Here is a 25,211-nt window from a genome sequence, read left to right as displayed (position 1 = left end):
TTAAAGTGTCCAGGGAGATTTTTCCAACAGCAGGAAGAAGATTCTGGCTCAGACTACGCTGAGTGCACAGGAATTGTTGAAGGAAGAGGAAGTGTAGATCATTAAGATAGTAAAGACAGAGAAACACAAATATAGTAAATAGATTAAAAAAGTGTTACAAAAACATTACCTGATCTTCCCTACAGCAAGGTCCAAGCTTCCTTGTGTGAGGGAATATCCTAAGTGAATAGGAAATGAGGCAGAATAAAAAAAATATCTCTGGTTACAGGGTAGTATCTGTGATTTCTGCAAGGCCAAGGGCACCGCAGCCACGAGGGTGTAAGAAAGGAGACACACCCACCGAGTGTTGGACTTTATTAAACAACTTTATTTCTGTACAAAAGAAGGAAAAAAAGTTAAAATCGTAAATACAGTAGAACACACAGGCCCTAGAGACCCCTTCCTGTGCCTTGGCTCAGCTCTGGAAGGTGCAGGAGGGGCCGGGCGGGGAGTGCCACACGGCCGAGCTGGTGCGCTTGAAGTAGCGGGGTTTGCTCTTGTAGAAGATGTGCTCCAGCCTGGGGCTGGGGATGGCCCCGAACAGCGCGTCCACGTCCACCGGGTGGTAGTACTGGTGCACGATGGTCTGCTGGAGCTGCGCCCCTGCGGGAGCAACGGGAACACCGCACGCATGGATGCAGGCCCCGCCTAAGCCCTTCCCTTCCCCTCTGAGAACCCACGAGCCGCGCAGGAGGGGTGGGACATCGCCCAAAGCCACCACAGCTCGCCGCTCCTCGGGATCTGGGGCTGTCCCCCCTTCCTGCTGAGAGGACTCTGGTTTCACCTCAGCCCAGGAAGCGGTGCTGATCCCCTCAGCACGCAGCGCTGGGAGCTGCCCGTGCTTCCAGAGGTGCACCCGCTCCTGGACTGCGCTTTGGGATGGCTCCAAGTGAGGCTGGAGAGCTCCAGCGCAGGAGGGAAAGGAAGCCAGGCCAGAGCTGGCACCTACCATCGGCCCAGGCAGGGATGGGCTTCCGAGGGTTGCTCTCGTCATCGGTGGAGTCGTCACTGTTCAGATCCAGCCCGTAGCTGTTCTCATCAGCCGGGGGCGACCCTGGCTCCTGAGCACCCTGCGGGGACCCGAGGCAGGAGGTGGAGAGGGATTCCTGAAACCAAACAGAGCAGTGTCACGAGCAAGGGAAGCAGCTCTGCCATGGCTGGGATGGCCGCCAGAGCCCCACGGAGCTCAGATCCTGAACCACCACCACGAAACCGTCACTGGGCTCCGTGCCTCGACGCCCGCTCTTAGCGCTCCCTCGCCTCCTGTCTTCCGTGGAAAAGCCTGGGAAAGGCACACTGTGCGTGTCCCAGCACTCAGCTCTACACCCGAACCCTCCCACACAGTCGGCTTTCCCTCGCGGGAGCTCTGACACAGCGCGGATGGAGCCCCAGCCCCAGGGCAGACTCCCGGCGGCGGCGGCAGCGTTCCCTCCCGGCTCCGAGCAGCCTCCGCCGCCGCTCTGCCCGGGGACGGCTCCGCAGCGGCTGCCCAGGGCCCTCCTGCGGCCGCTGCCAGCATCTTTCCCGTCACCGACCACTTGTTTTCCCGTCGGATCCCCCGCGCCGAGCGCTGCGGTGGCTCCGAGCCGCGGGGGCCAAGTAGCCACAGCGGGCGGGGGCCACCCGAGGGCTGTGCCGGGGCCAGGGCTCACCATGACGGCTTCGCTCGGCTGCGTGCCCGGGGCTGCTGGTTGGAGGGGTTTTTGCTCCTCTCCCAGCCGCTGCTGACCGTCTGCCCCCTGTAAGACACGGGAATTCGGTCATTGCTCGCTCACACGGAACAGAGCTGTGTTCTCGGCAGCTCTGGCAACACCCAGCCCTCAGTGCCCCCGCGGCTTGTTCTGCAGCAACAACCCCAAATCCCAGACTCCCAGCTAAAGCCACTCCTGTCTCTGCTCGGGTCCAGCCCGGCTCTCTGGAGCCCCACACTCACCCTCTCTGCTTGGAGCCAGATGTTAAGAGCTGGGAAAAAGGATTGTGGTGGTTCATATCTTTTCTCCGGCCCAAGGGGCAGCTCTTTGGGACTCTCTTTCCCCTAATAAAGGGAAAAAAACTCACTTCTCAAGATCCTTTTTGACCCAAACCACTCCTCCCAGAGCTTCCCCTCCTGTGCTGCTCAGCACTTGGAGTTCTACTTCCATTTTCTCCTGCCTGGAAAAGCTTTGCCAGGCTCATTCTGGCCCAGCTGCTGGCAGCACAGGGACGATTCAGACCTTAAATTAAATTTATACAGCACAAAAGAGTCCAAGTACCAGGAACTGAGGGAAGGAGTACAGCAGGAGCCCACAGAGGAGGAAGAATCGATCCTGAAGAGGAAGAACCTTTTGGGGCATTGATTTTTCACTAATGAAGCAATGAATTTAAGAGCAGAGACGGAAAGCAAATGTTACTGTGATATTCCAAGACAACAACCCTGACTTTAAGCACCAACACTCTTTGTGTGAGTGCAAATGAAGTGACACAGAGCCGTGGGGCAGCTGAGGTTTGGTTTGGGGGTCGCGTCCTTTGGGCCTGGTGAGGAAATGTGGCAGGAAGACATGAATAAATCTCTAATTTCCATATTCATTTCAGGATCAGTGAATGTTCTTTGGGGTGTTCTTCCAAGTGCCATTTCAGGGCTGAGGGCTCACCTGCCCGCCAGGGAACCCCCAGCCCTTGGCTTGCTCCTGCACAGAGCCTCTGTACAGTAAGTCACTCATGTGACTGTACTTGATGCTCTAAACAACATCCCAGCAGCACAGCACGTGCAGAACACCTGACCCTGAACCCAGCCTTGTGTGCTGCAGAGAGGCTGATCCCAGGATGCTCCAAGCCCACCTTGGTGGCCTTGCCAGCCAACGCCGCTGGCTCCCGCTGTGCTTGGGGGGGCTTCTCCTTCCCTCGCTGCTTGGGATCCCTGGGGAAAAGAGAGAATTTAGGGAGGGGAGCATGTCCATCTGTCCCTCACCCTCTCACAGCCTCCTGCTCTCCGACCTCCAGGCAGCCCCAGAGCCCAGTTCCAACACCACATTGACATCCACTGCTTCCCCATGCCCATGGCCAACTCCCTGCTCCAGGATAGGCACCAGCTCACACCTCTCCTTCGCTTGTCCCAGCTGTTGCTGCTCCAGAAGGTTCTTCAGTTCCAAGACTTTCTTCCCTCTTTCCTTCCCTTCATCCTCTCTTCTCTGCAGTGGTTCTTGCAGCTCGTTTTCCTCCTGAGGAAGCAAGGGGAAAACCCCCTAAGCCTCCAGCAGCCAGGACTTGTCTCCCTTCTGTCCCAACCCAGCCTCAGCCACGTGGACAGAGATCTGGCAGCCCAGACCCCAAAATCACTGTAGAAGCAGGTGGTGACCTGTCCTTGTCCCACCAGCCACACCAGCACAGCAGGTCCCTGCTACCCCTGTCCTTTTCCACGTGCAGGAGGGCCCCGAGTTGCTCTTACCCCTCTCAGTGCTTTCTGCTTCCGTGCCTCTGCTTCCCCATGTTTCCTGGACGTTTTCCTCTTGCTCAGCTCCTCTGCCACCTTCTCTTCCCTCACCTGTGAGATGTGCACCTGGGAAAGCCTCACCTGTTGGCTCCACCGCTCCAAGGACACACCTCACAGCCTTGGAGGCAGGTCTGGAGCTTGGGATATCCCAGGCCCCCCGGAGGACCCAGCACCCAGCAGTGGGAGCGCTTTTGTCCGCTCAGGGCTTGGGAAGGGCTGAAAGGAACAGGACTCCTTGTTTTCCAAGGCTGACCCTTTCCAAAGGTCTCTTCAGTCCAGCCCAAAATGAGCACCCAGAGACTGCTCAGGCTCCAGGCCCCCAGGCATGGCTGCCTCAGCCCTTCACAGCCGTAACACAGCAGCAGCACTGGCACGTGGCCACCAGCCCAGCCTGCCCCCCAAAAAGGGGCCAGGTCAGGCTCTGACACCCAAACCTGACCCAAATGCACCCCCAGCTGAGTCACACTCCAGTCTGAGCACATGGGCCCGGTGAGGCTGGCACCTGCAGGGCTGTGCCCAGAGCAGGCAGGGGCTGCCACGTTCCCCGAACGCAGAGTGGTGTGAACACGGCCTGTCCCAACAGGAACATGCACAGGGATGGAGAACAAGAGCCTCCCCTTGTCAGGGGGGATTCTGGCATGCACGGACCTTGCCAGTGCCCTGCTCGCACCTCCTGGTCTCACAGCTCTGGGAGAGGCCCAAAGCCCACTCAGCCATCTCACCTTCTCATCACTCTGCAGGATCTTCTGCTCCATCCGCCTTTTCTTCTTCTCCTCCATCTGCTCCGCGCGCTCCCGAGCCTGCAGGGCCTTCCTCAGGCGCTCTTCCCTCTTCCTGGGCGGCGCGTGGGCAAGAGGGGCCCGTTAGCTCTGCCTGCTCCCAGAGTGCTCATTCCAAGTGGGAGGCACGAGGCAAGTCTGTGCTGACCAGGGAAAGAGCCGGGGGAAAGGGGCCCAACTCACTGCTTCATTTCTGCCTGGCGCCGTCTCTTCTCCTCCTCCACTTTCTTCTTCCTCTGTTCCTCAGCCTCCTGCTTCTTGCGGAGGTTCTCCAGTCTCTGCCTCTCCTTCTCCTGAAGGGAGAAGGGTTCAGACTGTACCGGGTGCTGGGGGCTGTGTCCCCCCTCAGGCAGCCTGGTATATGCAGTCACTGTTGGAATCATTCACCTGGACACCGGGATGGGGAGGGAGCAGAAGGGGAGACAACACATACTCGGCAACAGGGACGATCCAATGCAAGCAGAGCTACAGGAGGGAAAAACCTCCATCCTTCAGCTGCAGAGAATATATTTAGAAAAGAACAGCACACCCCTGCTGTAGGTGACCACCTGTCCCAGGAGCCAGGAGAATGGTGGAGAGGGAGCACAGGGCAGCCTGGCTCAGAGGCCGGAAGCTCCCAGCAGTGCCCAGTCCCAGCAGAACACACCTGCACAGAGATCCTGTCACCTCACCACCCATGTGGCCAGAGGGCTGATGGATGTTGGCGTGAGGGGAGAGTGTGGTCAGTGTGTCCAGCCCCACAGATAAGGTGTCATACTTACAACAAAGTCTCCCTGCAGAGAAAGGACATCAAGAACACGATTAAAGGTTTGGAAGCAACACCAGAACTCCCCTTCCCAGCACATGCAGCCCGTTCTCCTCCCCTGCCCCGACACAATGCACCTTCAGGTTGGGCCGGGTGGCAGTGCTGCGCTTGATGAAGTCCTTGATGCCACCCCCTTGTCCCTGCAGGAGGTTCTTCAGTGGCCTGACAGCCTGAGGAGAGAGAAGGGAGGGAGCTCAGGGCCTGCCTGGGACAGGGGGCACAGGGCTGTGGCACCACTCACCTTGCTGGACGGAGAGGGGGACGACGGAGCCTGGTTTGCCGAGGCCTTGTGCTTCTCATCCAAGGGGGAAAAGGGCCGGCCCCCCGGCTGCTGCCCGTGCCACAGGACACCCAGGGCTTGCTTGCAGCCTCTCACCCTGGTGGCAATTAGCAGGAGGGACATGAAGTGGCTGTCACACTCCCCAGAGGGAATACTGGCTGCTTTACACTTCCCCCAAAACCCGCCCAGCAACACGCAGCGAGGAGACACCTCAGGTATTTCGGGAGTCAGGTCAGGCATTCCAGACACTCACACAGACAAATATAACCAGGTCAGTCACTCGCTCCCTGACCACCCCCTCAGGAGCCCTTGGAGTGGCCTTCCAGCTCTGAGCTAACTGTGATGGGGCTCCTCTGCTGGTCTGTGCAGGACCTTGGGTGCTCCTCCCCACGCCAGACCCAGTCCCAGACCCAAGCAAGGCTCCACAAGCCACAAAGGAGTTCCAGGAGACAGCATCCAGCCAAAGGAGATTTCAGAGCTGCTGGAAGGGGAAGGCAGGGAAACACACCCCTTTTTAACACAAACGACTTAAAATGCTAAACCTGAGTCCCTCCAGACCCTGGCTCATCCCTGCTCCTTGCAGGGTCTCCTACCACATGCGGGAGGGATTCTCCTGGGACTTGGCACAGTGGGGCTGTTCCTGGCTCTTCTGGGGCTCACTGTTAGGATTTACATGGCTTCCTGTGGAGAAACCTGCAGTCAGTGCCACATGGGAGGCATCCAGCTCCCTCCAGGGACTCTTCCCTCCACTCCAGCTGCTTGTCAGCTCCTGCAGCTCCCACAGGGAACAAAAACCCCACCCAACTCCTCCTCCTTCCTCAGAGGCACAGAAAATAATCAGGACCTCTAAGTCTTCGTGTAATGTGACCCCAGAGGGAAAGGGCGTGACGTTCTGTGGGAGATGCCAGCTCCAGGAGCTCCTTCCCCAATGTCCCCATGGCTTGGACACATTTATGTGTCCTTGCCCACCTAACTGGTGCCACCTCTTCAAGGAGGCACAAGCTTCACCTGGAAAACTTCCCTGAGCAGTCAGAACCGGTTCTGTTTCAACACAAATCCCACGTTTCCCAGGAATGCCCCTCCACCCCGACCCCTAGGTCGGTGTGTGCTGAGGGTTGCATGCAAGGAAAGCACGAGCACCTGAAGTTACCTGCAGCATTCCCTGCCTGCTGCTCCAGAGGGGACAGGTGCTGTGCAGGAGGGCTGGCAGCTCGGGGACTTGTGCTTGGAACGAGGGCATCTCGGGGAGCCTGCAGGGAAAGGGGACAAGCATTCCCTTAGCACAGCTCCTCCCAAGAACAAGGCTCCCAGGGACCTGCTGCCCTGGAAAAGCCAGCTGCTTGCTCGGATAGGGTCTGTTTCCCCTCCCAGCGAGGGCTGTGCTGGCTCATTTTGGGACACTGGCCACATCCCTGCATCCAGTGACAGCCTGAGTAAAGGTGCTGACTGAGCAAGAGGGCGTCCACACAGCCTGAGCATTGTTCCTTGGAACTCACCTTTTCCCTGGGGGAATTTGGCTCCAGCTCGGGCCTGTAAAGGGAAAAAAAACCCCACTTAAATAACTTGAATTCTCTCTGAAGGCGAGTTACTGGTGATGGAGGCAGCATATGGGACCCCAAGGGAGGTGCAGGTTCCTGAGCACATCCAGAGGCTGCTCCAGCCAGGCACACCAAGGCTGGGCTGTAAAGTCCTCTGAGGGGCTGTCCCACTGTGCTGCTGAACACCCCATGACCAGCTTCGGCTCCAGCAGTGGGTAAGGAGGGAGCTGCAGCAGCCTTGTGCTGTCCCTTCCTTACCTGTCCCCTCTGCAGCCAGAGCAGACCTGACTGACCACCAGCATCCCGGGGCTAGTGGCAGCCAGGAATTCCAGGAACCCCAGGACACACCACCACCCACCCCAGTGAAGGACTTCATCTCACTGTGCCTGAGCAGCACAACGTGAAATCTCATCCAGCCCCAGGTGACAGCAACACCCGAGCAGTCCCTGACAAAGTCTGTGACAGAAAAGCCACCTGGAGAGTGTCCTCACAGGGAATTCTGGGATCCCTTCCCACCGGCCTCACCTTGCGCCGCCGGTCGCATCTTCTTCCACAAACGCCTCCAAGGAGCTGTGACCTGGAGAGGAAAGCCTAAGTGGGGCTGGGGATTTCACTCCCAGGCTCCCAACAGCCACAGGGTGCACATGGAGGAGCTCAGGCCTCCTCCCAGGATTGCTCAGCTTTCCCCACCAGCACCACACCTCCCTCAAGTGCCACTGAAGCTGGAGTGGGCTGGGAAGGCAGAGCACCGAGGCAGCAGCTCTGCTGCCTGCAGCCTGCTCCAGCTGCCTGTGTCACAGCCAGCACTCCCAGGCCATTGGCTGCAGCTCCTGCCTCCCTGCAGGCTCGGGTGCGGGGAGCCGGGGGGTTCGGGCTGATTCCAGACTCCTTCCACCCCCCCATCACACCCCTTCGCTCCAAGTGTTATAACAAATGCCTGGATACGGCGTGACTCAAGGCTGACAAAGCTGAATTCCAGAGGCCTCCATGCTCCGCCACAGCGGCAATGGTTTTGGAAAGCCCCAACAGCCAAACCCTGCCAGGAGCAGCAGGAGTGGAGGATACGAGGGATTCGGAGCTACCAGGAGCAGCCTGGGCTCCTGATCCCTGTTCCTCTGGTGACACAGCTAGTTTGAGTCTCTTCTATCCTCCCCCAAAAAGCATCTGAGCTCCTCTGCCCATTTCAGCCTCACTTCAGGGCTGCACTTTCAGCCCTATCGATTTTTTGGAGAGCTGGCAGATGCCATAAATGAAAGCCCTTCCCCAGGGAAGGCAGCAGTCTCTCCCGACCCACAGGCACACGTGGCTGGAACCAGCCTGGCCACGCTCTCCCTTCCACAATGGCGCTTTCTGCCCGCTCCCAGCCCGCGGACCCCAACTCCACCCGCTGCAGCAAAGCCCCGGCCTGAAGCCGCACCCCAGGAGCCCAGGAGGACAGGGAGACGTGGGGGAGCCGGAGCCAGGGACGAGCCGCTCCACACCACTCCATTCCCGCATGGAAGCGGCGCAGGGACTCACAGCTCACTCTGCTGGAGGCCGAGGAGGACTCTCGCGCCGCTGCCTTCCTGGCCATGGCCCTGCCGATGGATCTCCGGATCATGTTCTCCCTCCTGCTGGCCAGGGAGCATTTTGCCGCCAAGGAAGCCCTGCGGCTCTTGCGGGGGGCACCCACCCCGCTCCGGCGACGCGTCCTGGATTGCTCTGTCGCGCTTTTCCCGGGGGAATCCTGGGAGAGCAGCGTCTCGAGGCCTTGGGGAGACCCATCTCCCTGGAGCGCAGCAGGATCGCCATTCCGAGCGGCCTTGGGAGTGGAGGTGCTGGCTCTCCCGGCGTCCTGCTCTCCATCCCTCCCCGGCTGCTCAGCCGGGATCCCAGGGACCTCCTGCAGCTCGGCCGCTGCGTCGCCCTCAGGAGGCGGCTGCTCCCCCAAAACCGCTGGAGGGGCTGCAACACCCCCAGCAGCGCCCTGGGGACACTCCTGGCAACCCAGATCCGCCACGGGAACACGTGCTTCCACAGGCTGCTTCCCGGGCAGAGCCGGGAGCTGGGGTGCGATGCCAGCCTGAGGTCCCGGAGCACGGCCGGGCACGGATGCATCCTGCCCCTCACAGCCAGGGCTGCAGGGCTGCTCCTGGCTCAGGCACCGCTGGGAATTCAGACTGAAAGACAGCAGCTTGACACCACTCCTCCTTCGGGACAACCTTAAAGGAGAAGAATTTCAAAGGAAGTGATGAAGGAGTCGTCTGCTCCCAAATAAGCTTCAGAGGGTAAAGCAGACTGTGTTAAAGGGAAGCTGCTGCTGGCTTCTCCACTGCACCGTTCCCCCTCACAGCCCATCCTATCCCTGGGGAGAGGCCCACGGACACAGCCCAGGCCGGGTATCCAAAGTCAGGTGTGGAGAAACGGGAGCGGAAAGGTGTGCTTAGCCCTACGCCAAGAGCTGGGTTTAACCCCCAGCCTGGGAGCAGCGCCTGCAGAGGGACACACGGTGTTTCACCTTCCTGCTGACAGGCCTGGCTGCAGCAGCACAGCTTCCCAGGCCAAGTTTAAGCGAGGGAGAACACAAACAGGAGTTAGCTGGGCTGCTGCCCTGCAGAAGGCGTGACCTGAGCGCCCAGAGCAGGGCCCAGAGCTCTCCCCGCTGCGATCCGCAGCGCTGCTGCTCCCGCCCTCCCTCGCACACACACAAACCTCCCACGCTCCCGCTATTCCTGCTGCTCTCCCCACCCTCCCTGTCTGCTTCCTGACAGTCTTCTGGCTCTAACGCTTCCTCCTGTGGGCTTTTCACCACAGTTAGCACGATTTTAGTGCCCTAACACACCAACGGATCAGGTTTGGGCAGCTTCAAAAGTGCGGTGGTGCCTAAGCAAATCACTTGGAATTTCCACTTCAGCGCCTCGGAAAACCCTTGGAGCCTCCCTGCCTGCCAGCTCAAGACATGGTGCTGGGAACACATCCCTTTCCCAAGTTTTCCAGGCACTGACACAGGGACAGGGGGTGAACACCAGGAGCAGCAACCTCAGGCCAAAAGCCAAACCCAGTGAGACAAAACCCGCATCTAAACAGACAAGAAAATAGAATGTTTGTTGTTCTTTAACCAGAAAAAAAAAAAAAAAAAAAAAAAAGTGAAGGAAAGCAGCCAACTTTACCCCAGACTGTCACCAGAATCCAAACAGTGATCAATCCCAATGTGCCCCTTTGATTACTCAGGGAATGCAGGCACTGTTTTGCTCCATCCAAACACCATGAGGCAGAGCCAGAGCAAGCTGACCCACCCACCTCCTCCTGCTCAGCTCCTTGCTTTCTTCCCTCATCCAGGAGGACTGCCTTTTCCTGGGCTTCCTCCTCTGTGAGGGCGTTTTGGGCAAGAGCATGGGCTCATCCCTGAAGCTGCTGTGAGGCAGAAGAGGCAGAGCACAGATTGCTTCCCCCACTGCCCACACCAGTACTCCCAAAACAAGGGCAGGATGCGGCCCAAACGCACCCACACCCAGCTGGGAGCTCAGGTGGGCACAGAAGGGTCCCCTCAGGGCAGTCCCAACCTCTTGAGCATCCTCATGCCCTGCTCCTCCACCTCCCGCAGCCAGGCCAGGCGCTTGTGCTGGGCATCGCAGAGGAAGCGGGACAGCCTCAGCCGGCACACTTCCAGCAGCTGCTGGGGACCCTCAGCCATCGCCTTGCCTGGAACACAGAAGGGGAGGACGAAGCTGGTGGGCAGCCAGGACACCCCTCAGGGAGGGAAAGAGGGGTGCGGGCACCAGGGTGCTCCCGGGCACGGGGGAACGTGAACACAGGCTGGGGTAGAGGTCCCGGGGGACCCTCCAGAGCACTCACTCGCCGCCTAACCAGAGCTGGAGCTGCTGCTGCTTCTGCCGCTGCTTCTGCCGCCGCCTCGCCCTCTCACCACACCCTCACAGCACAGCCCTTCCCCTCCCCTCCCACCCCGAGTTTATCCCCGGCCTCCGCCAATCACAGCGCGCATCTCCCAATCTCTGGTCTCTTATTGGTTACAGTGCCCGTCCGTCACCCTCCCAGCTATTAAAGAGACCGGCTATGGGCCCGCCTCCCCAAGCCCCGCCTTCCGAGCTGAGTCCTCCAGGAGCATAGAGACGGGCAAGCAGAGCGGCACCGACTGCTAGCCAATGGGAAGGGCGGGCCGTGTGGGCGGCGGGCGGTGATTGGCTGCCGAGGGGGCAGGCGCTGGTGATTGGCTGCGGCGGGGGGCGGGGCCGCGTTTGAACGGCGTGCCGCGCGCGCGCGGCAGTTGACGCTGAGGCGATGGCCGCGAAGGTGGCCGCGGCGGCGATGGGGCCTGCGGCGGCCGCGGCGCGTTCGCTGGAGCTGCCCGCGGAGTGCGACCGGCGTCTGGCCCAGTTCCTGCAGCACGTGGACGAGACCGATATGGTGTGGCTGGATGAGATCTATGAGGAGGCCGTCCGGATGTTTGTTAGGTACCCGCGTCCCGCTCCCCCCTGGGCCCCGGCCCGTACCGGCCGCCCTCCGCGCTGATCCCGTCTTGATCTCCTCTTCCTCTCTAGCAACTACAGCGAGGAGCTGGAGCTGATGCCCAAGACGCCGTCGCAGAAGAAACGGCAGCGGAGGAAGCGGCTGTCGGCCCTGCAGGAAGAGGAGCAGGAGCCCGGCAGGAAGCGGTGAGGGGCGGCGGGAGCGGGGGTCGGGGAGCCCCGTTCGGGACGGGCCGCGGAAAGCGGGAGCGCAGAGGGTGTCCGCGGGGCCTGGAGAACGGAGGGAGCCCGTGGGAGGCTGAGCAGACCTGCTGCCAAGGGTTCAGGGGAACAGTCCCCTGCACGGAGCGTGTCCTGGCGATCCTCTCTCCTTTGTCAGTGCGAGTTCCCCTTCCTTCGTCCCGCGCGACCCCCTGGTGTTAAAGGTCCGGTCAGGCCGTGTGCCTGGGGCTCTCTCGGCCGAAAAACATTGGATTTTGATTCTCACGAGAAGTGCTTTTGTTTGTTGCCTGGTTCTATGTCCCCGTGTCTCTGTCTATTATCTTTCTTCTTCAAAGTCATTTAAACTTAATTTATTCCATAATTTAATTACTGTCTGCATTAGCTGCTTTGTGCAGCTCTGTGTCTCCTGGGCCCGTCCCAGGTGTTTTGGCTCCGCTCCCGTGCGTGCACGGAAGGAGTCGGGGCTGTTCCCGACTCCTGTTCCCATCTAACGCACTGTTGCTGTGATCAGACTCTCCAGGAGGAGGAACAGCAGCCTCAAACTGGTGCCTTCTGTGCGAGCTTCTCAGCGACTCCGGAACAAAGAAAACCTGGAACTCAGCAGGGCCGAGGCCAAAGAAAGCTCTCCACCCCAGCGTGTGACACGGTCCCGGGCTGCAGCCTCTGCCAGCAGCTCCAAGGTGGTTCCTGAGACGCCTCCTCCCCAGCAGGCAGCAGGGAAGGACAAGGATCCCTGCGTGGAAGCTGACCACATTGGTGCTACAGTGCCCCTCCGGAGGAGCGGAACAGAGCCGGCAGAGCTGCTCCCCACGAGCTCAGGGAATGGCTCTCCCGAGGAACACGGTGCTCCCACATCGCCACTGGTGCCCACGGCCCCTGAGCTGGCGGTGCCCTGTACCCTCGAGGCCAGGCAGGCTGTGCCCGAGCTGCAGACTGCGAAGGCAGCCAACGTCACCATCACCCTGAGCACGGAGGCTGGGCTGGAGGAGGGGACGGCTCCCTGCAGGAGCACAGCCACACCGAGGAGCCCTGCCAGCCCCCGAGGGACAGCCCGGGGACTCCGACCGGCGCCCGGCTCAGCCGCCGCTCCGTGCGCCGCAGCCTGATGGGGAAAGCCTCGCTGAGCCGCAGAACCTCCCTGGCAGAGAAGTACTCCCTGGCCAGCAAGAGGGAGAGCATGATCCGGACATCCATCGCCAGGGCAGCGGGCAGGAAGAAGGCGGCTCGGAAGAGATCCGTGTCTTGCAGCTCTGTGGATGGTGAGTTGGGGTGCCGTGGGGGGGGTTCTGCCGCTTTCTGCTGCTGAGGAAAGCAGAGTGCTGGGGCTGGGTACCTGCTCTGGGGGTAGCAGCTGAGCTTCCCGGGCTAGACAGGCTGCAGTCCCTCATGGAAGTTCTCCCTGGCTTTCTGGAGCCCCCTGTGAGCAGAGAAACCCAGGTAACTGAATTAATTCAGCCTTGTCAACCACCTGGGAGATCAGCCTCAGTGTCTCCATTTCAATTTAGCTTTAACCATTGCTGATTTGCTGGGAGAAGTCGTTAATCCTGGTATCCCAGGATGGTTTGGGCTGGAGGTACCAGTACCATTATTATCCCAGGGTGCTCCAAGGCCCATCCAACCTGGCCTTGAACACTTCCAGGGTTGGGGCAGGCACAGCTCTGCTCAGCTGGTCTTCCTGGTTTCTGTGGGGACAGCTGGCAAAGCTGAGAAGGGTTTGGGGATCCAAAAGGGCTGATGGATTCTCCCAAAGCCCTGCCTGTTTCCTTCAGTTCCCTTCTCCTTGGCAGCATCTGGCTGCTGGGTCTAGAGTTTGAGAAGGGAATTTCAAGGCTGAGCTTTGTAGATTAAAAGTCTCCCACACTTTTACAGTTGGTGGCAGAGGCAGGTTTAGGGAAGGACAGTCTGGTCTAAACTGCCCGAATTATTAAGCAAACAAGCTGGAGAGGGACTCTTAATCAGGAACTGGAGTGACAGGACAAGGGGAAATGGGTTCAAACTGAAAAAGGGGAAATTTAGATGGGATATGTGGAAGGAATCCTTCCATTTGAGGGAGGCAAGGCCCTGGCACGGGTTGATAGAGCTGTGGCTGCCCCACCCCTGGCAGTGCCCAAGGCCAGGTTGGACAGGGCTTGGAGCAACCTGGGCTAGTGTGAGGTGTCCCTGTTCAAGGCAGGGGCTGGGAGTGGATGATCCTTAAGCTCCCTTCCCACCCCAGCCAGTCTGGGATTGTTGGGTGCTATGGTTATTCATGGCAGGTTCCGGCTGTGCTGGGGCTTCCGAGCTCAGCGCAGCAGAGCCAGCTGGAATGCTGGCTTGGGGAGCAGCACTCCCACTGTAAATAAGGCTGGCTCTGACTGCTCCTGATGTCCACTCAGGGCCCTGCAGATAAGCCCAAGGCCAAGCCCCGCCCCATTAGTGCTAGCTGGTGGAATATTGCCCTGAACTCATCCATAATTGACAAGTGCTTTCCTGAGCCGGAACCGCCGGGCGCGTTCCTGCAGTGCCGCCTGCGTGTGCTCGCCAGGGCAGGACAGGTCCCTCTGCAGTGTCTGCAGGCCCTTGTCCCGGCAGATCCTTGGCCTGCACCCCAGCCTCACAGCTCAGGTGTGTTCTTTCCTCTCCCACAGTCTCCAGCTCCGTAAGTGTGCCAGAGGATGAGGAAACAGTTGTCAAAGCTGGGTAAGAATGCTTTCACTTATTTATTTATCCTCACTACCCTCCTTGCAGGACTTTTTCACTGCCATTCTTGGTGTAAAACCCAAGTGGCTTCCCAGTTTCCTCAGTGTTGTTAAGCACAGCCCCTTTTGTCTTCCGTTTTTTTTCTAGGCCTCCTCCTGGATCCTCCACCCCCTCCAAGCTGGTAAGACTTGGGCAGGGATTAAAAGCATTTGTGTCTGTGTGGATCTGGGAGGGAAACGTGTGGAATACACCTTAGTGGGAAACTTGGGAGCTCTGGCTGTGGATTGCCAGACCTTGTAACCTGTCCCATAGCAGCGAGTGGGGAAGGCACAGAGCATCTGGCTCAGAGGTGTGTGAGCCCATCCACAGCCTCTGTGGTTCTGGTACTCGGACTAGCAAAAGTCTCAATCACAACATTCCAGAACCAGCAAAACCAAAACCAGCAAAGTTTTCTCTGGGAAATGAGCACGTGTGACCCATGGCTTTGGGTGCAGGTGGAGGCGTTCTGTAAGAAGGGTGTGACAGTCTCGGATGCTTTCCAAGATTCTCTGACTAAAACATGGCCTTTCCTCTGTCACTTTCCTAAATCTGTTGAACTTGTTGCGCACCACCCTGAGCCTGACCTCGGGGTTGAGTCCTGCTTGGCTCTTCCTTCTTAACCTCTTGCTAGAGATCATTGTGTGAAGATTCAGTGCCCAATCTCTACAGATAAAAAAACCTTATAGTTCAGGGGAGTTTGGTTCAGCTGGTGGCGTGGTTTGCACACCGTATTTTTAAAGCTTCTTTTGGCCTTTTGGTCAGTCCTGCAGGTAATTCAACACTTGTTAGTTTGGACACAGGCAGAAATTTGTGAATATTATTCAGGTCAACACCTTTCCCTCCACAATCCTCGCCGAGGAAGTAATCCCAGGATCGTGTCAGTGTTTTGTCCAGAATAAATTTCAATGAGCACAGCCTGAATTAATGGGGAAGAGCAGTGACCTGAAGCGCTTGTGAAGACAAGGAGAGCTGTTACAGCTGTGCAGAAACTCAAAAAAAAGTCAGTTTTTCTGGGCCCTGCAGAAGGAATTGGGGAGGATGAATTCTCCATCAATGCCTTTTCTTCTCTTCCCAGCGCAGCACTGTGAAGCGCTGACCGGGAGGTAATGCTGGTGCTGCTAGCAGGGAGCAATTCCAGAACCACAGCCCATTATCCCAGTGGAGCACGCCCCAGCCTAAGTGCAGAGGCAGCGAGCAGCGCTGGGTATCCCATAACAAACAGATAAATCATGGGAATGAGCCATTTGCCCGCTGTCTCCAGGCTCCCCGTTCGTCACTGCTCAGGGAAATGGGCACGCTGGCTCTGGCCAGCGCTCCGGCAGCACAGATTTACAGCTTGGAAGGCTCCTGCCTTAATGGTTGATGAGCTGGTTGAGCTGAAGCAGCGCAGATGCTCGTGTTTGTCTGCACCTCTCCTGATGATGCAGCATCCAGGGCTTTGCCAAGAGGGGCTCTGGCATTCCCTGGTAACGCCGCTGACCCTTCCTGTGTCGGAACCACGCCACCATCTGAACCAGGAACGGGCCGTTTCCATGTGCAGTTGTCCTGAGACCCCTCTGCTTTTCCCACAGGATTGCCAAAGCCCTCGGATGTCCCTTCGCTCCCACACAGTCAGCAAACACGGGCAGCCCCAGGAGCCGAGCAGCAGTGGTAATTCCGGAGGGCTTTGGGGCAGCACTTAGGGAAGCTATCGTTTTGGGAGGCTGGTTGGGAAGCTGGAAAGATTGACTGGTTAATTTGAGAGCTCAGTTGGAAAGATTAATTAATGTTTGATGAGCAGGGATTTGTTTCAGACAATTAGCAGTGAGAAAACTCTGTGCTGGAGTTATTTCCATCCTGGCAAGCACATGGAGATGGATATAATGAGGCTGGAGGGTTGTGGGAGGCCCAGTTGAGCACTGTTGCTGAAGCTGTGCAGAACCCAGACAGCTTTGTCTGGAGTTTCCAGGTGGGAGCGGTGCCATGAGAGCCAGGTGCTGCCGTGCCCACTCACACAGGTGGTTTTGCTGTTCAGTGAGCTGCAACGTCCCTTCTCTGCTGTCAAACCCGTGTTGGAGGGGATTTTTCCTGCTAGAACTCACTGTGTAACTGTTCTCTTTCAGAAAACAACTTAAATAAGAACGGAGGGACCCTGGATCCACCCCAGAGTGCCAGGTATATCCTGGTTGGAAGTGTCTCGGGCGGGCTGTGGTTCTGTTCCAAACAGGTTCAGTGCTGGGACGTTGTTCACTGGCCTCAGCGTTTGTGACCCTGAAATTTCTGCAAATAAGTTTTCCCTGCCTCCACGATTCTGTGATTTAATTTGTATTTTCTATTGCATTAGGGTTTTATTTATTGGCCCACTGTGCGTGCACAATCTTAGAATTACAGACTGGTTTGGGATGGAAGGGACATTAAAGCCCATCCAGTCCCACCCCTGCCATGGCAGGGACACCTTCCACTGTCCCAGGCTGCTCCAGCCCCAATGTCCAGCCTGGCCTTGGGCACTGCCAGGGATCCAGGGGCAGCCACAGCTGCTCTGGGCACCCTGTGCCAGGGCCTGGCCACGCTGGAGTCTCTCTTAAGCCCAGGATAGTTTATGGCCCTTTCCAGCCCTGGCTTGGAGGCAGGAGGAGGATTTGCCCGGTGTGATGGGCTGTGCTGTCTCACAGGAGGAAGCCGAGCTACAAGAGAGCCGTGGACGAGCGCTACGACCACCAGCAGGCAGAGGAGGGGGGCTGTCTCCTCTCAGGAGGAAGACCCCATCCCCAGTCCTCCCAGCCAGCAGGGTGAGGTCCTTGTAACCCTGGAATGCCTCACCAAGACCCTTTTTTACTCAGCCCCGCTCACACTTTGCTGTTCCTCCCACAGGTGGTGCGCCCGTTCAAAACGTTCCTGCACACTGTGCAGAAGAACCAGCTCCTCATGACACCGAGCTCTGTGGGGAGGACCGGAGTCATAAAATCCTTCATCAGGTACAACACCCCTGTCCAGGCTGATCCCAAGGTAAGAGGGGGCTCTGCTCTCAGCCAGTACGCGGTGGTTTGATTAAGTGCCTAACTTAAAGCGCAGGCGTGAAAGGAGCTTTGCAACCCATTTGAAACTGTGACTTGAAGAGGTCTGTTTACTCTTGAATAAATAAAATTGGGGTTAGTCAGCTTCCTGAAGAATTCCGATTTTAACTCCAGGCTTTATTCCTGCATCGTTCCCCTGTGCTATTGGCAAGTAACAGTCAGAGATGAAAACTGGGAAACAGAAGTCAAGGGGATTGTGAATGTTGAGTTGTATTGATAACTGAAGCCTGTAGATCCCAGGTCTCCTTCCTAGGACTTTTCTCATGATTGAGATTGAGTAAATACCTCTTAAATCCAAACCTTGGAGGTTTTCCAAACCCTTGAGGCAGGAGGAAACATGAGGCTGTCCTGGATGTGGGGCCAGTCAGACAGCTGCTGGTGTCCAAATCGAGCAGGCATCAGTCTCACTGATGGATCCTGTTGGGACCAGCAGCACACCTTGGCTGGCTGCAGGCAGGTGTTTCTGCAGTACCCCAGGGAGCTTTCCAACCAAGCCCCTGGTTTTCCAAGCCCGGAGCAGTTTGGGAGGGAGGGATTTGAGAGCTGGTTCTAGGCAAGGGTGTAGCTTCCTGGATTCACTCAGAGCCATGCTGGAAGCTGTGTGCCAAGCAGGAATTGCTCATACTCCTGATACCCAACAACTCACCTGCAAAACAGGCAGCTCTAGGGCTGGTTTTTCCTTGCAGGAGAGCTGAGAGGGAGAAAGGGGAGGGCAGGATGCAGGGATTGGTATTCCTGCATCTAGCAGCCTAATGGCAGAGCTTCCTAGAGCCGTGTTCAGAGGCTGCCTGTGCTCCAGCAGGTCGGGGAAGGCCGTTGGGAAACAGTGAAGGATTCCAGCTTCAGTCTCACTGGGCTCCTGCTGATGTTAGTGTCAGTACTACAGAGGAGTTAATAGGATGAGAAAAGAGTCTTGTGGCTAGGGAGTGCTTCCTCTGCTGCTGTCAGTTCGTGGAATGTTTCAGGTTTCATTCCAGTGCAGGCAGCTCCCCCTCGGGAGTTTTTCCATGTGGGAGCTAAACATAACTAAATAGCAGCAGAGCAATAAGATGTAGTTGTTAGTTTTATATTAACCAGTTTGGATGCTGACAGCACCAAGCATTCCCAGCACAGAGCCCAGTGTAAGGGATTCCCTCGGACAATGCCCATGCTGACCTGTGGGTTTGTGCTGAGACCAGGCCTGCTTTGGCATGGAGTGGGTTGATGTTGATCCATTTGCTGTGCCTGCAGTGGTGGCTGGATCTCGCTCCCCTGGCTGACAGTGTGCCTAGGCTGGGTCAGGAGAACGAGGAGAAAGCCCCCGTTTCTGGCTGGCACATGGAGCTGGCTGCGTGCCGGAGCAGGCTGGGCGCTCTCGGAGCGCTCGTGGTTCACCACCAGATCGAGCCTCGTGGGAGGCACAGGCGCCAGCAGGAGCTCAAGGTGTTTCCTGGAGCACCATCTGTCCCCGTGCTCGCCGCAGGAAGCGGGAGCCGTGCCAGGCATTAGCGCTGCTTGGTGGCTCCTTTGCACCAAGAGAAAGCACGGGGCTGGCTGCCTGCAGTCCCTGAGGATGCTGCCTGGGCTTCCAGAGCTGATGCTCCTGTTTGAGCACCCTGGCTTCTCCTCCTGCTCCCTGAGATTCACAGCGGTGTTTTCCTTTCGTGTGTCCATGTGTGACCAGGTCACAGGCTGCCTGAGCCCTGCTCCAGGGCTGTCACCATCCCACATTCCTGCTGCAGCTCCTTGCTGTCACCTCTGGGCCCTTGCACAGAGCAGGTGGGGTGGGAAGGAGCCCTGGCCAGTGGGTGCAATCACACTTCAATTCCCCTCAGGAAAAGGAGAGGCAGAAGCTGGAGACTCTGCGGAAGAAGCAAGAAGCCGAGCAGCTGAGAAGGCAAAAGCTGGAGGAGGAGAAGAAACGGCGACTCGGAGAGGCGAAGCTGTGAGTAGATGTGGTCACGCTGCTCTTGGCACCTGTAGGTTCCTGCATCCAGGTGTTTTATCTTGCAGGGACTGTGCAAGCAGCAGAAATTCCTGTGGGCACAGGCACAAGTGTTTATCCTTGGGGTATCTGTGGAATGCTGATACAAAGCTTTGACTGTTCTCGCTGCCCACTGCTGCAGCTTTTTTGTCTTGAGTCCTCCCTTTCTGACGGAGCTTAAACGTGGCTGGTGCTTAAATGAATGGGGAATTTGGGCCACTGAATTTCCTGCTGTGTCTCTTTGGCCTTGTGCTGAGCTGGGGGGAGCTCACCTGGCTGGAACACGAGGGTGAGCTGGGCTGTGTCCTCAGGAAGCGCGAGGAGCGGCTGCGCAAGGTGCTGCAAGCCCGGGAGCGGGCGGAGGAGATGGAGAAGGAGAGGAAGAGGAGGATCAAGGAGAAGATTGCGCTGTTTGATGAGAAGACCGAGAAGGTACAGCCCCTGCAGAGCTTGTTGGGGACAATCAGGAGTCACTGAGGCAGCTGGTAGGGCACAAATGTGCCCTCTGGGAAGAGACTGCTTGGGTTTTAGAGGCTGAACCAAAGAGTAGTCGAATAAGGAAGTTTCCAGAGCCTTGGTGATCCTGAGGGACAGCCTTTGTCTGGATACAGCACGTGGCAGATGAACCTCTGTTTTTCCATAATCACGAATCTAAATGGGATTTATTAATGCTCTGGTAGATGGGAGAAGGACTTGCAGTAGATAAAGGCGGCCTAATGGCCCCAAGGCTTTATCTGCTGCTTCTCACATCTGAGTAATAGCTGCACAGGGGAAAGCAAACATCCTTCATCCAGAGCCTTCCTCAGATCCCCGACTTCCAGGCAATTTGTGCAGTGGCCTAGTGGTCATTTGTCTGCTTTAATTATCCCCAGCTGCCTGTCTGATTGCACAGCTCTGAGGTTATATTCCAATGGCTTTGTGGGACTGGATGTGCAAACCACAGGATGGGGTCAGCTCTGCCTGTGAGGATGTAAAACAAGGTCACTGCCCTAAATATGACCTTTTTAAAATAGAGCACAGGCCTCCTTGGTTGCTGGGGGAAAAGGAGGGAGGGTTTGCCCTGTGAGATGTCTTGCCGTGCTGTCCTACCTGAGACTGGGTCTGTGTGTGCTCCAGGTGCGGGAGGAAAGGCTGGCAGAGGAGAAGATCAAGAAGAGAGTGGCCGCCAGGAAGATGGAGGAAGCTGAGGCCCGGCGCAGACAAGAGGAGGAGGCCAGGAGACAAAGAGCTCTGCAGCAGGTGTGTGTGCGGGCCTGCTGTGTCCCACAGGCAGAACTGGGCAGGGGATGCACCTGCCTTGGGCACTGGGGATTTACCCCCGAAGTGTTTCCCTGCCATGTAGCAATGGGGCTTTGGGTCAAGCAAGGGGTTCCTGGTGCTGTCCCCTGGAGCCTTCTCCTGTCAGGCGAGTAACTCCTGCCTGGGCTTGCAGGCGGAGGAGGAGGAACGGCGGCACAGGGAGCTGATGCAGAAGAAGAGGGAAGAGGAACAGGAGCGTGCTCAGAAGATCGCTGAGCAGAGGCAGGCGGAGCAGGAGCAGGAGAGACAATTGGCTGCAGAGAGAGAACTGGAGAGGAAGAGGGAGCAGGAGCGGATCCAGGCGGAGAAGTAAGGCGAAATCCCCATTTATGTGCCAAATTCTGTGCTGGGATTGAAACGCAGCTGGAGCAGAGGGCAGGAGTGGAAGGCTGGCGCAGCAGGAAGCTGCTGTGACCTGGCAGCACAGCTCTGCACTGTCGCTGGTGCCGAGCTGCCAAGGAGGAACTCTGGGCTCAGGGATGTCAGGAGCGTGGTGGGGAGTGCCTGAAGAGCTGGGAGGGAGGGAGGGAGGGCCCTGGTGTGGTTCTGGCAGTGAGGGCCTGTGCTGTGGTCCCCAGGCTCCGGGAGCAGCAGGAGAAGGCTGCCCGCCTGCAGAAGGAAGCAGCGGATGCTAAGGAGCGGCTCCGCAGGGAGATGGAGAAGAAGGAGGTAAGTGGTTGATTTTGGGGAGGGATAGAGCCACCCAGTCTGGCTACAGCAGCTCTTGCTGTTGGAGCAGCTCAGTGGGGACGCTGTGGGGAGCCCTGAGGAGCTGCTGTGGCACTTCTGAGAAGGAAGTTGGACCTGGTTACAGTATCGTGGGCAGACTAAACTAAAAATGCTGTTTGCTAGTCTAGAAAGAGGCCAAGATCAGTAGCACAGACTTCTGCAGATGGTCAGCTTGTTTCTGGCTTTTATAGCCCCAGGATAAAGTCAGCAGCAAGTTTTCCAAGGCGGGAGGCCTTGGCTTTGTCAGGGAAAGGCAGCTGATGCTCTGGCAAGGGGGTCGGTGGGTTTGTGCCCCTCTGAGGAGGCCGCACCACGTCCCAGGCGCTCCTCAGCAGCACGAGGAACAGCTGTAATGAGGTGCTTGGGTGTTTGGCCTGTCACAAGGGTGGATGGCTGGGCTGGCAGTGTAGTCCCTAAGGGTAATCCTGTGGGTGTCTCTTGGCAGCAGGAGCAGCAGATGCTGGCGGAGAAGAAGAGGCAGGAGGAAGAGCAGAAGAAACTGTTAGAGGAGCAAAAGGCCAAAGACAGTGCCCAGGCACTGCTCCTGGAGAACAAGGAGGTAACTGGGGATGGCTCCTTAGAGGTGACAGCAGAGTTCAGTCCCGGCACTGACACACTCCAACCTCGGGCAGCTCCCCCCTCTGCTTTTATCTGCCTTTCCAGTAACACAGGGATTCTGTAAATCCTGGTTGTCTGGGGTTGGCTCCACGAATGTTTCAATGACGGGGGGAAGGGAAGCAGGAGGGATTGGACAGGGGTTCTGGCTGTGGGTAAGACAGCAGCTGTTGGAGCTGTCTTAAGTGCCTCTTAAGTTAGCGGAAAGACCTCAGGGGCAGAAAGTGCTGCAGGTTTTATTTGGGGTCAAATTTGGGAAGAGCCACAAGGTGGCGGCAGAGCCTGTGGAACGGTGGTGCTTTGGCACGGGAGAATCCTGCGGGTGTGCATTCGTGTCCTGGACACTGGCAACGAACACGTGGCTCTTGGCTCAGTGCAAAGCTCCGAATCTTAATCTTTAGGTGTAGAACCAGTGGATGGGAGTTAATGTCACTGGACACAAAGCCATGAAGGGGGTCTCTGGTGGGGAAGGACAACTGTGTCCAGCTCTCCAGAGATTCATTTCCTGACTGAAAATTGAATTTCTACTGAAAATTTCCAGCTGAAAAAACGGAAATCCGTAGTTGTAGGTTTTGTCCTGCTCTTACACTTCCCGCCCGTGCCGCTCCCATTAGCGTGAGCTCAATCTGGTTGAGCTGGTGGGCAGGTTCTCTGTACAGCAATTAGCAGTTTTGTATCATTAATCAAGCCCCGAAGTTGGGTTGCAGAGTGTTTAGAGCATGTGACTCTGCTCCAGCGACATAAAACCTCCAGTTAACCTTGCCTTGATTGGAGTGGAGCTCCGTTCTATTAGAGCTGTTAGATTAATCTATCGCTGTGTGCTCATGCCACCGATGGCAAATTAATCAGCCTAATTAAACAGGAGAAGGCCATGCACAGCCATCATCGGGTCACAGCTTTGGAACTTGGGTCAAGCTCTCGGGTCCCAGCTTGAGAACTGCCAGACTCAGGGTTTGCTATGAGGTGACAGAGCAGGAGGTGGGGACGAGCTGGTCCTGCTGCAGCTTGGAGCCTGCTGGTGCTGCTGCATCCAGCACCTGTGGAATGTGTTTCCCTTCTAGAATTCCCCTGCCTGCAACTCGTACGAGATGACTCCGCAGAACAGGAAGGAATTCAAGCTGCCTGTGACAAGCTCGAACGACTACGGGATGGACCTGAACAGCGACGACTCGACGGATGACGAGAGCCAGCCGCGCAAGCCTGTCCCTGCCTGGGCCACAGGTATGTGGGGGGGGGGACACGGGTGTCCAGGACCCCCAGCAGACTGTGGGACCTGCTGTGGGGCTTTGCCCAGTTCCTCCTGCCTGGAGGAGTCAAAAGTACTCCAGCATGGAAGGGGTACTTCTGTGTCCGAGACTGGACAGGGGCTTGGAGCAGCCCGGTCTTGTGGAAGGTGTGCCTGCCCGTGGCAGGGGGCTGGAACTGCATGAGTTTCAAAATCCCTTTCAGTCCAGACTGTTCCATGAGTCTATGTGGAACGTGGAATCCTCCTCCACCACTTGGGGGTCTTGTCACAACGTGATGGGGGACAAATACACTGCTGAGCTGCCTTGGAGCGATGAGAGATGAGCAGAGCAGGACACACGGCACGCAACAGCCTACACAGCGATCCCAGTTAACAAAATTAACGCAGCCCTCGTCTGTTCCCGCAGGGCACCAGCTCAGCCAGGCTGTGATCCGGCAGTACTACAACCCCCCCGACGTGGACGCGCTGTTCGGGGCCATCCCCAGCCCCAGGCTGGAGCACATCTTTTACAAGAGCAAACCCCGCTACTTCAAGCGCACCAGCTCGGCCGTGTGGCACTCCCCGCCCACCGTGGGGGCCAAGCCGGCCCTGGGGCTGCCCTGTGGCCTCAAGAAGCCCTGAGGTGAGCGCTGGTGTGCAGCAGCTGTGCCTTCCTGTCTCCAGGTGAGGAAGGAGTCACTCTTCACTTTAAGTATTTAGGTTCTAGCGTTGAATAAATGGCAGCTTTTCCTGGGTTTCCTGCGCCTCGGTTTGCGGGGCTGGTGTCTGTCAGGCCAAGCCACGAGGTGCTGCCCTGTGAAGTGCCTCTCTCTTACCCTTAGCTTGCAGCTGGCGTGGACTCAGACCTTTGGCGGGTGAGGGGTGTCACTGAAGCTGTGGGATCCCCCCTGCCCGCCCCACGGGCCTGGCAGTACCTGCCGCCAGCTGTACGTCTGTGCTGCCCGCGAGGCCAGGGACAGCCAGGCACCACTGCACCAGGGCACAGTCCGGCCTGCTCCGCCGCTCTTCTCAGGAAGGTGTGCCCAGGTGTGCTCTTCATCTCCTGCAATCCCACAGGGATTCATCGCTCTGTTTCCCACCTGTGTGGTGGTGTCCATCAGCCGGGCATGGCTGATGTTGGCACAGCTGGAACAAGGCGGGAACACGCCGAGGGTCTCAGTGACCACAGGTGTGACCATGTCCCTGAGGAGCCACAGGTGTGTGAGCCAGCTCTAGGCCTTGATAGGAGAAACTCTGCAAGGGTTCTGGCAGACTTCTTTTGTTTCTCAGTGAAAATTCCATCTGTGAGGCCAGATGGGATTGAGAGGATGTTTTTAACCGTAATCCCCCTTGTTCACCCTTGGCTGTGGCTCAGCATCAGCTCGCTGTCTCTCGGCCTGTTTAGCACTTCCTGTTCAGTGAGCCGCTGTTAACCGGACTCTGGCCAACCCGATTTCATCGAACCAAAAATTCCAGCTCAGCCTTCCCATTCCAGGAGCCCGTGGTGGTTTAGTCATTCCTTCTGCACCCACCCAGCCCAGTCCTGTAAAACCCCTGTAGAGACTTTGCTCTGTGCGAGGCGACGTGATCCTGTCTGTGTGTCTGTAGCCAATGCGCTGTTTGCCAGCAAATGTTCTTCAAAAGATGTGTGTTTTGTATTTAAATGCACTGGTGTCTGTATTCTGGGGCTGCTCTGAATGTCCAGGTCTGTATCTGTGGAGTGTCTGTGCTTCTGGGGTTGCTCTGTAGATCCAGGTCTGGCTCTTGCTGTCTGTACCCATGGAGTGCCGGTGCTTCCATGGCTGTCCTGTGCATCCAGGTCTGTGTCCGTGCGACCGCGATTTCTTGTACAAAAGCTTCTGACCTGGCCAAACACTGTTGGATAAAGTGAGTTTTACCTTCTCTGGGCTCCTTGCAGCTTTTTGTTAGTGGAAATTGAGGGTTTGGAGTCTGCCCCTTTTGTGCCGATTCCTTGAGGCAGGAGCGTCCTGTCTGGGGAGAACTTCTGACT

At 57.5% G+C, this 25,211-nt stretch overlaps 2 protein-coding genes across 5 annotated transcripts; one reads left to right on the top strand and one right to left on the bottom strand.

Annotated features, from left to right (window-relative positions):
* Positions 1–339: 339 nt before the first annotated feature.
* On the bottom strand, positions 340–10,783 carry LOC104684546 (inner centromere protein-like). Of its 4 annotated transcripts, none has more exons than XM_039552829.1 (21): positions 10,745–10,783; positions 10,453–10,591; positions 10,190–10,303; positions 8,429–9,111; positions 7,436–7,487; positions 6,869–6,902; positions 6,523–6,622; positions 5,966–6,053; positions 5,334–5,469; positions 5,170–5,262; positions 5,049–5,060; positions 4,675–4,752; positions 4,471–4,580; positions 4,231–4,342; positions 3,464–3,574; positions 3,115–3,236; positions 2,857–2,935; positions 1,973–2,074; positions 1,692–1,778; positions 989–1,145; positions 340–642 (listed from the first exon to the last, which is right to left on the bottom strand). In XM_039552829.1, exons 2-21 carry the CDS (start codon positions 10,581–10,583, stop codon positions 455–457), a joined length of 2,589 nt encoding a protein of 862 aa, XP_039408763.1. In that variant the 5' UTR covers positions 10,584–10,591; positions 10,745–10,783; the 3' UTR covers positions 340–454. The 4 variants fall into 4 exon arrangements, with proteins under 4 accessions (XP_039408763.1, XP_039408764.1, XP_039408765.1 ...); XM_039552830.1 differs by having other exon boundaries at positions 3,464–3,559; XM_039552831.1 differs by lacking the exon at positions 4,675–4,752.
* Positions 10,784–11,175: 392 nt separating this feature from the next.
* Positions 11,176–25,102, top strand: LOC104684531 (inner centromere protein). The gene is given in 19 exon segments (XM_039552828.1): positions 11,176–11,361; positions 11,449–11,562; positions 12,110–12,585; positions 12,588–12,857; positions 14,226–14,277; positions 14,425–14,458; positions 15,888–15,966; positions 16,419–16,470; positions 16,968–17,026; positions 17,029–17,084; positions 17,167–17,301; positions 19,184–19,293; positions 19,644–19,764; positions 20,449–20,571; positions 20,765–20,940; positions 21,210–21,300; positions 21,806–21,919; positions 23,037–23,196; positions 23,628–25,102. Coding segments are annotated over 19 exon segments (2,610 nt in total). The 5' UTR covers positions 11,176–11,188; the 3' UTR covers positions 23,843–25,102.
* Positions 25,103–25,211: the final 109 nt, after the last annotated feature.

The sequence above is a fragment of the Corvus cornix genome, chromosome 5 (genome assembly GCF_000738735.6).
Source record: "Corvus cornix cornix isolate S_Up_H32 chromosome 5, ASM73873v5, whole genome shotgun sequence".
Taxonomy (NCBI): Eukaryota; Metazoa; Chordata; class Aves; order Passeriformes; family Corvidae; genus Corvus; species Corvus cornix.
The sequence above is the reverse complement of the archived record's forward strand: the minus strand, read 5'-3'. Positions and strand labels throughout refer to the sequence as shown.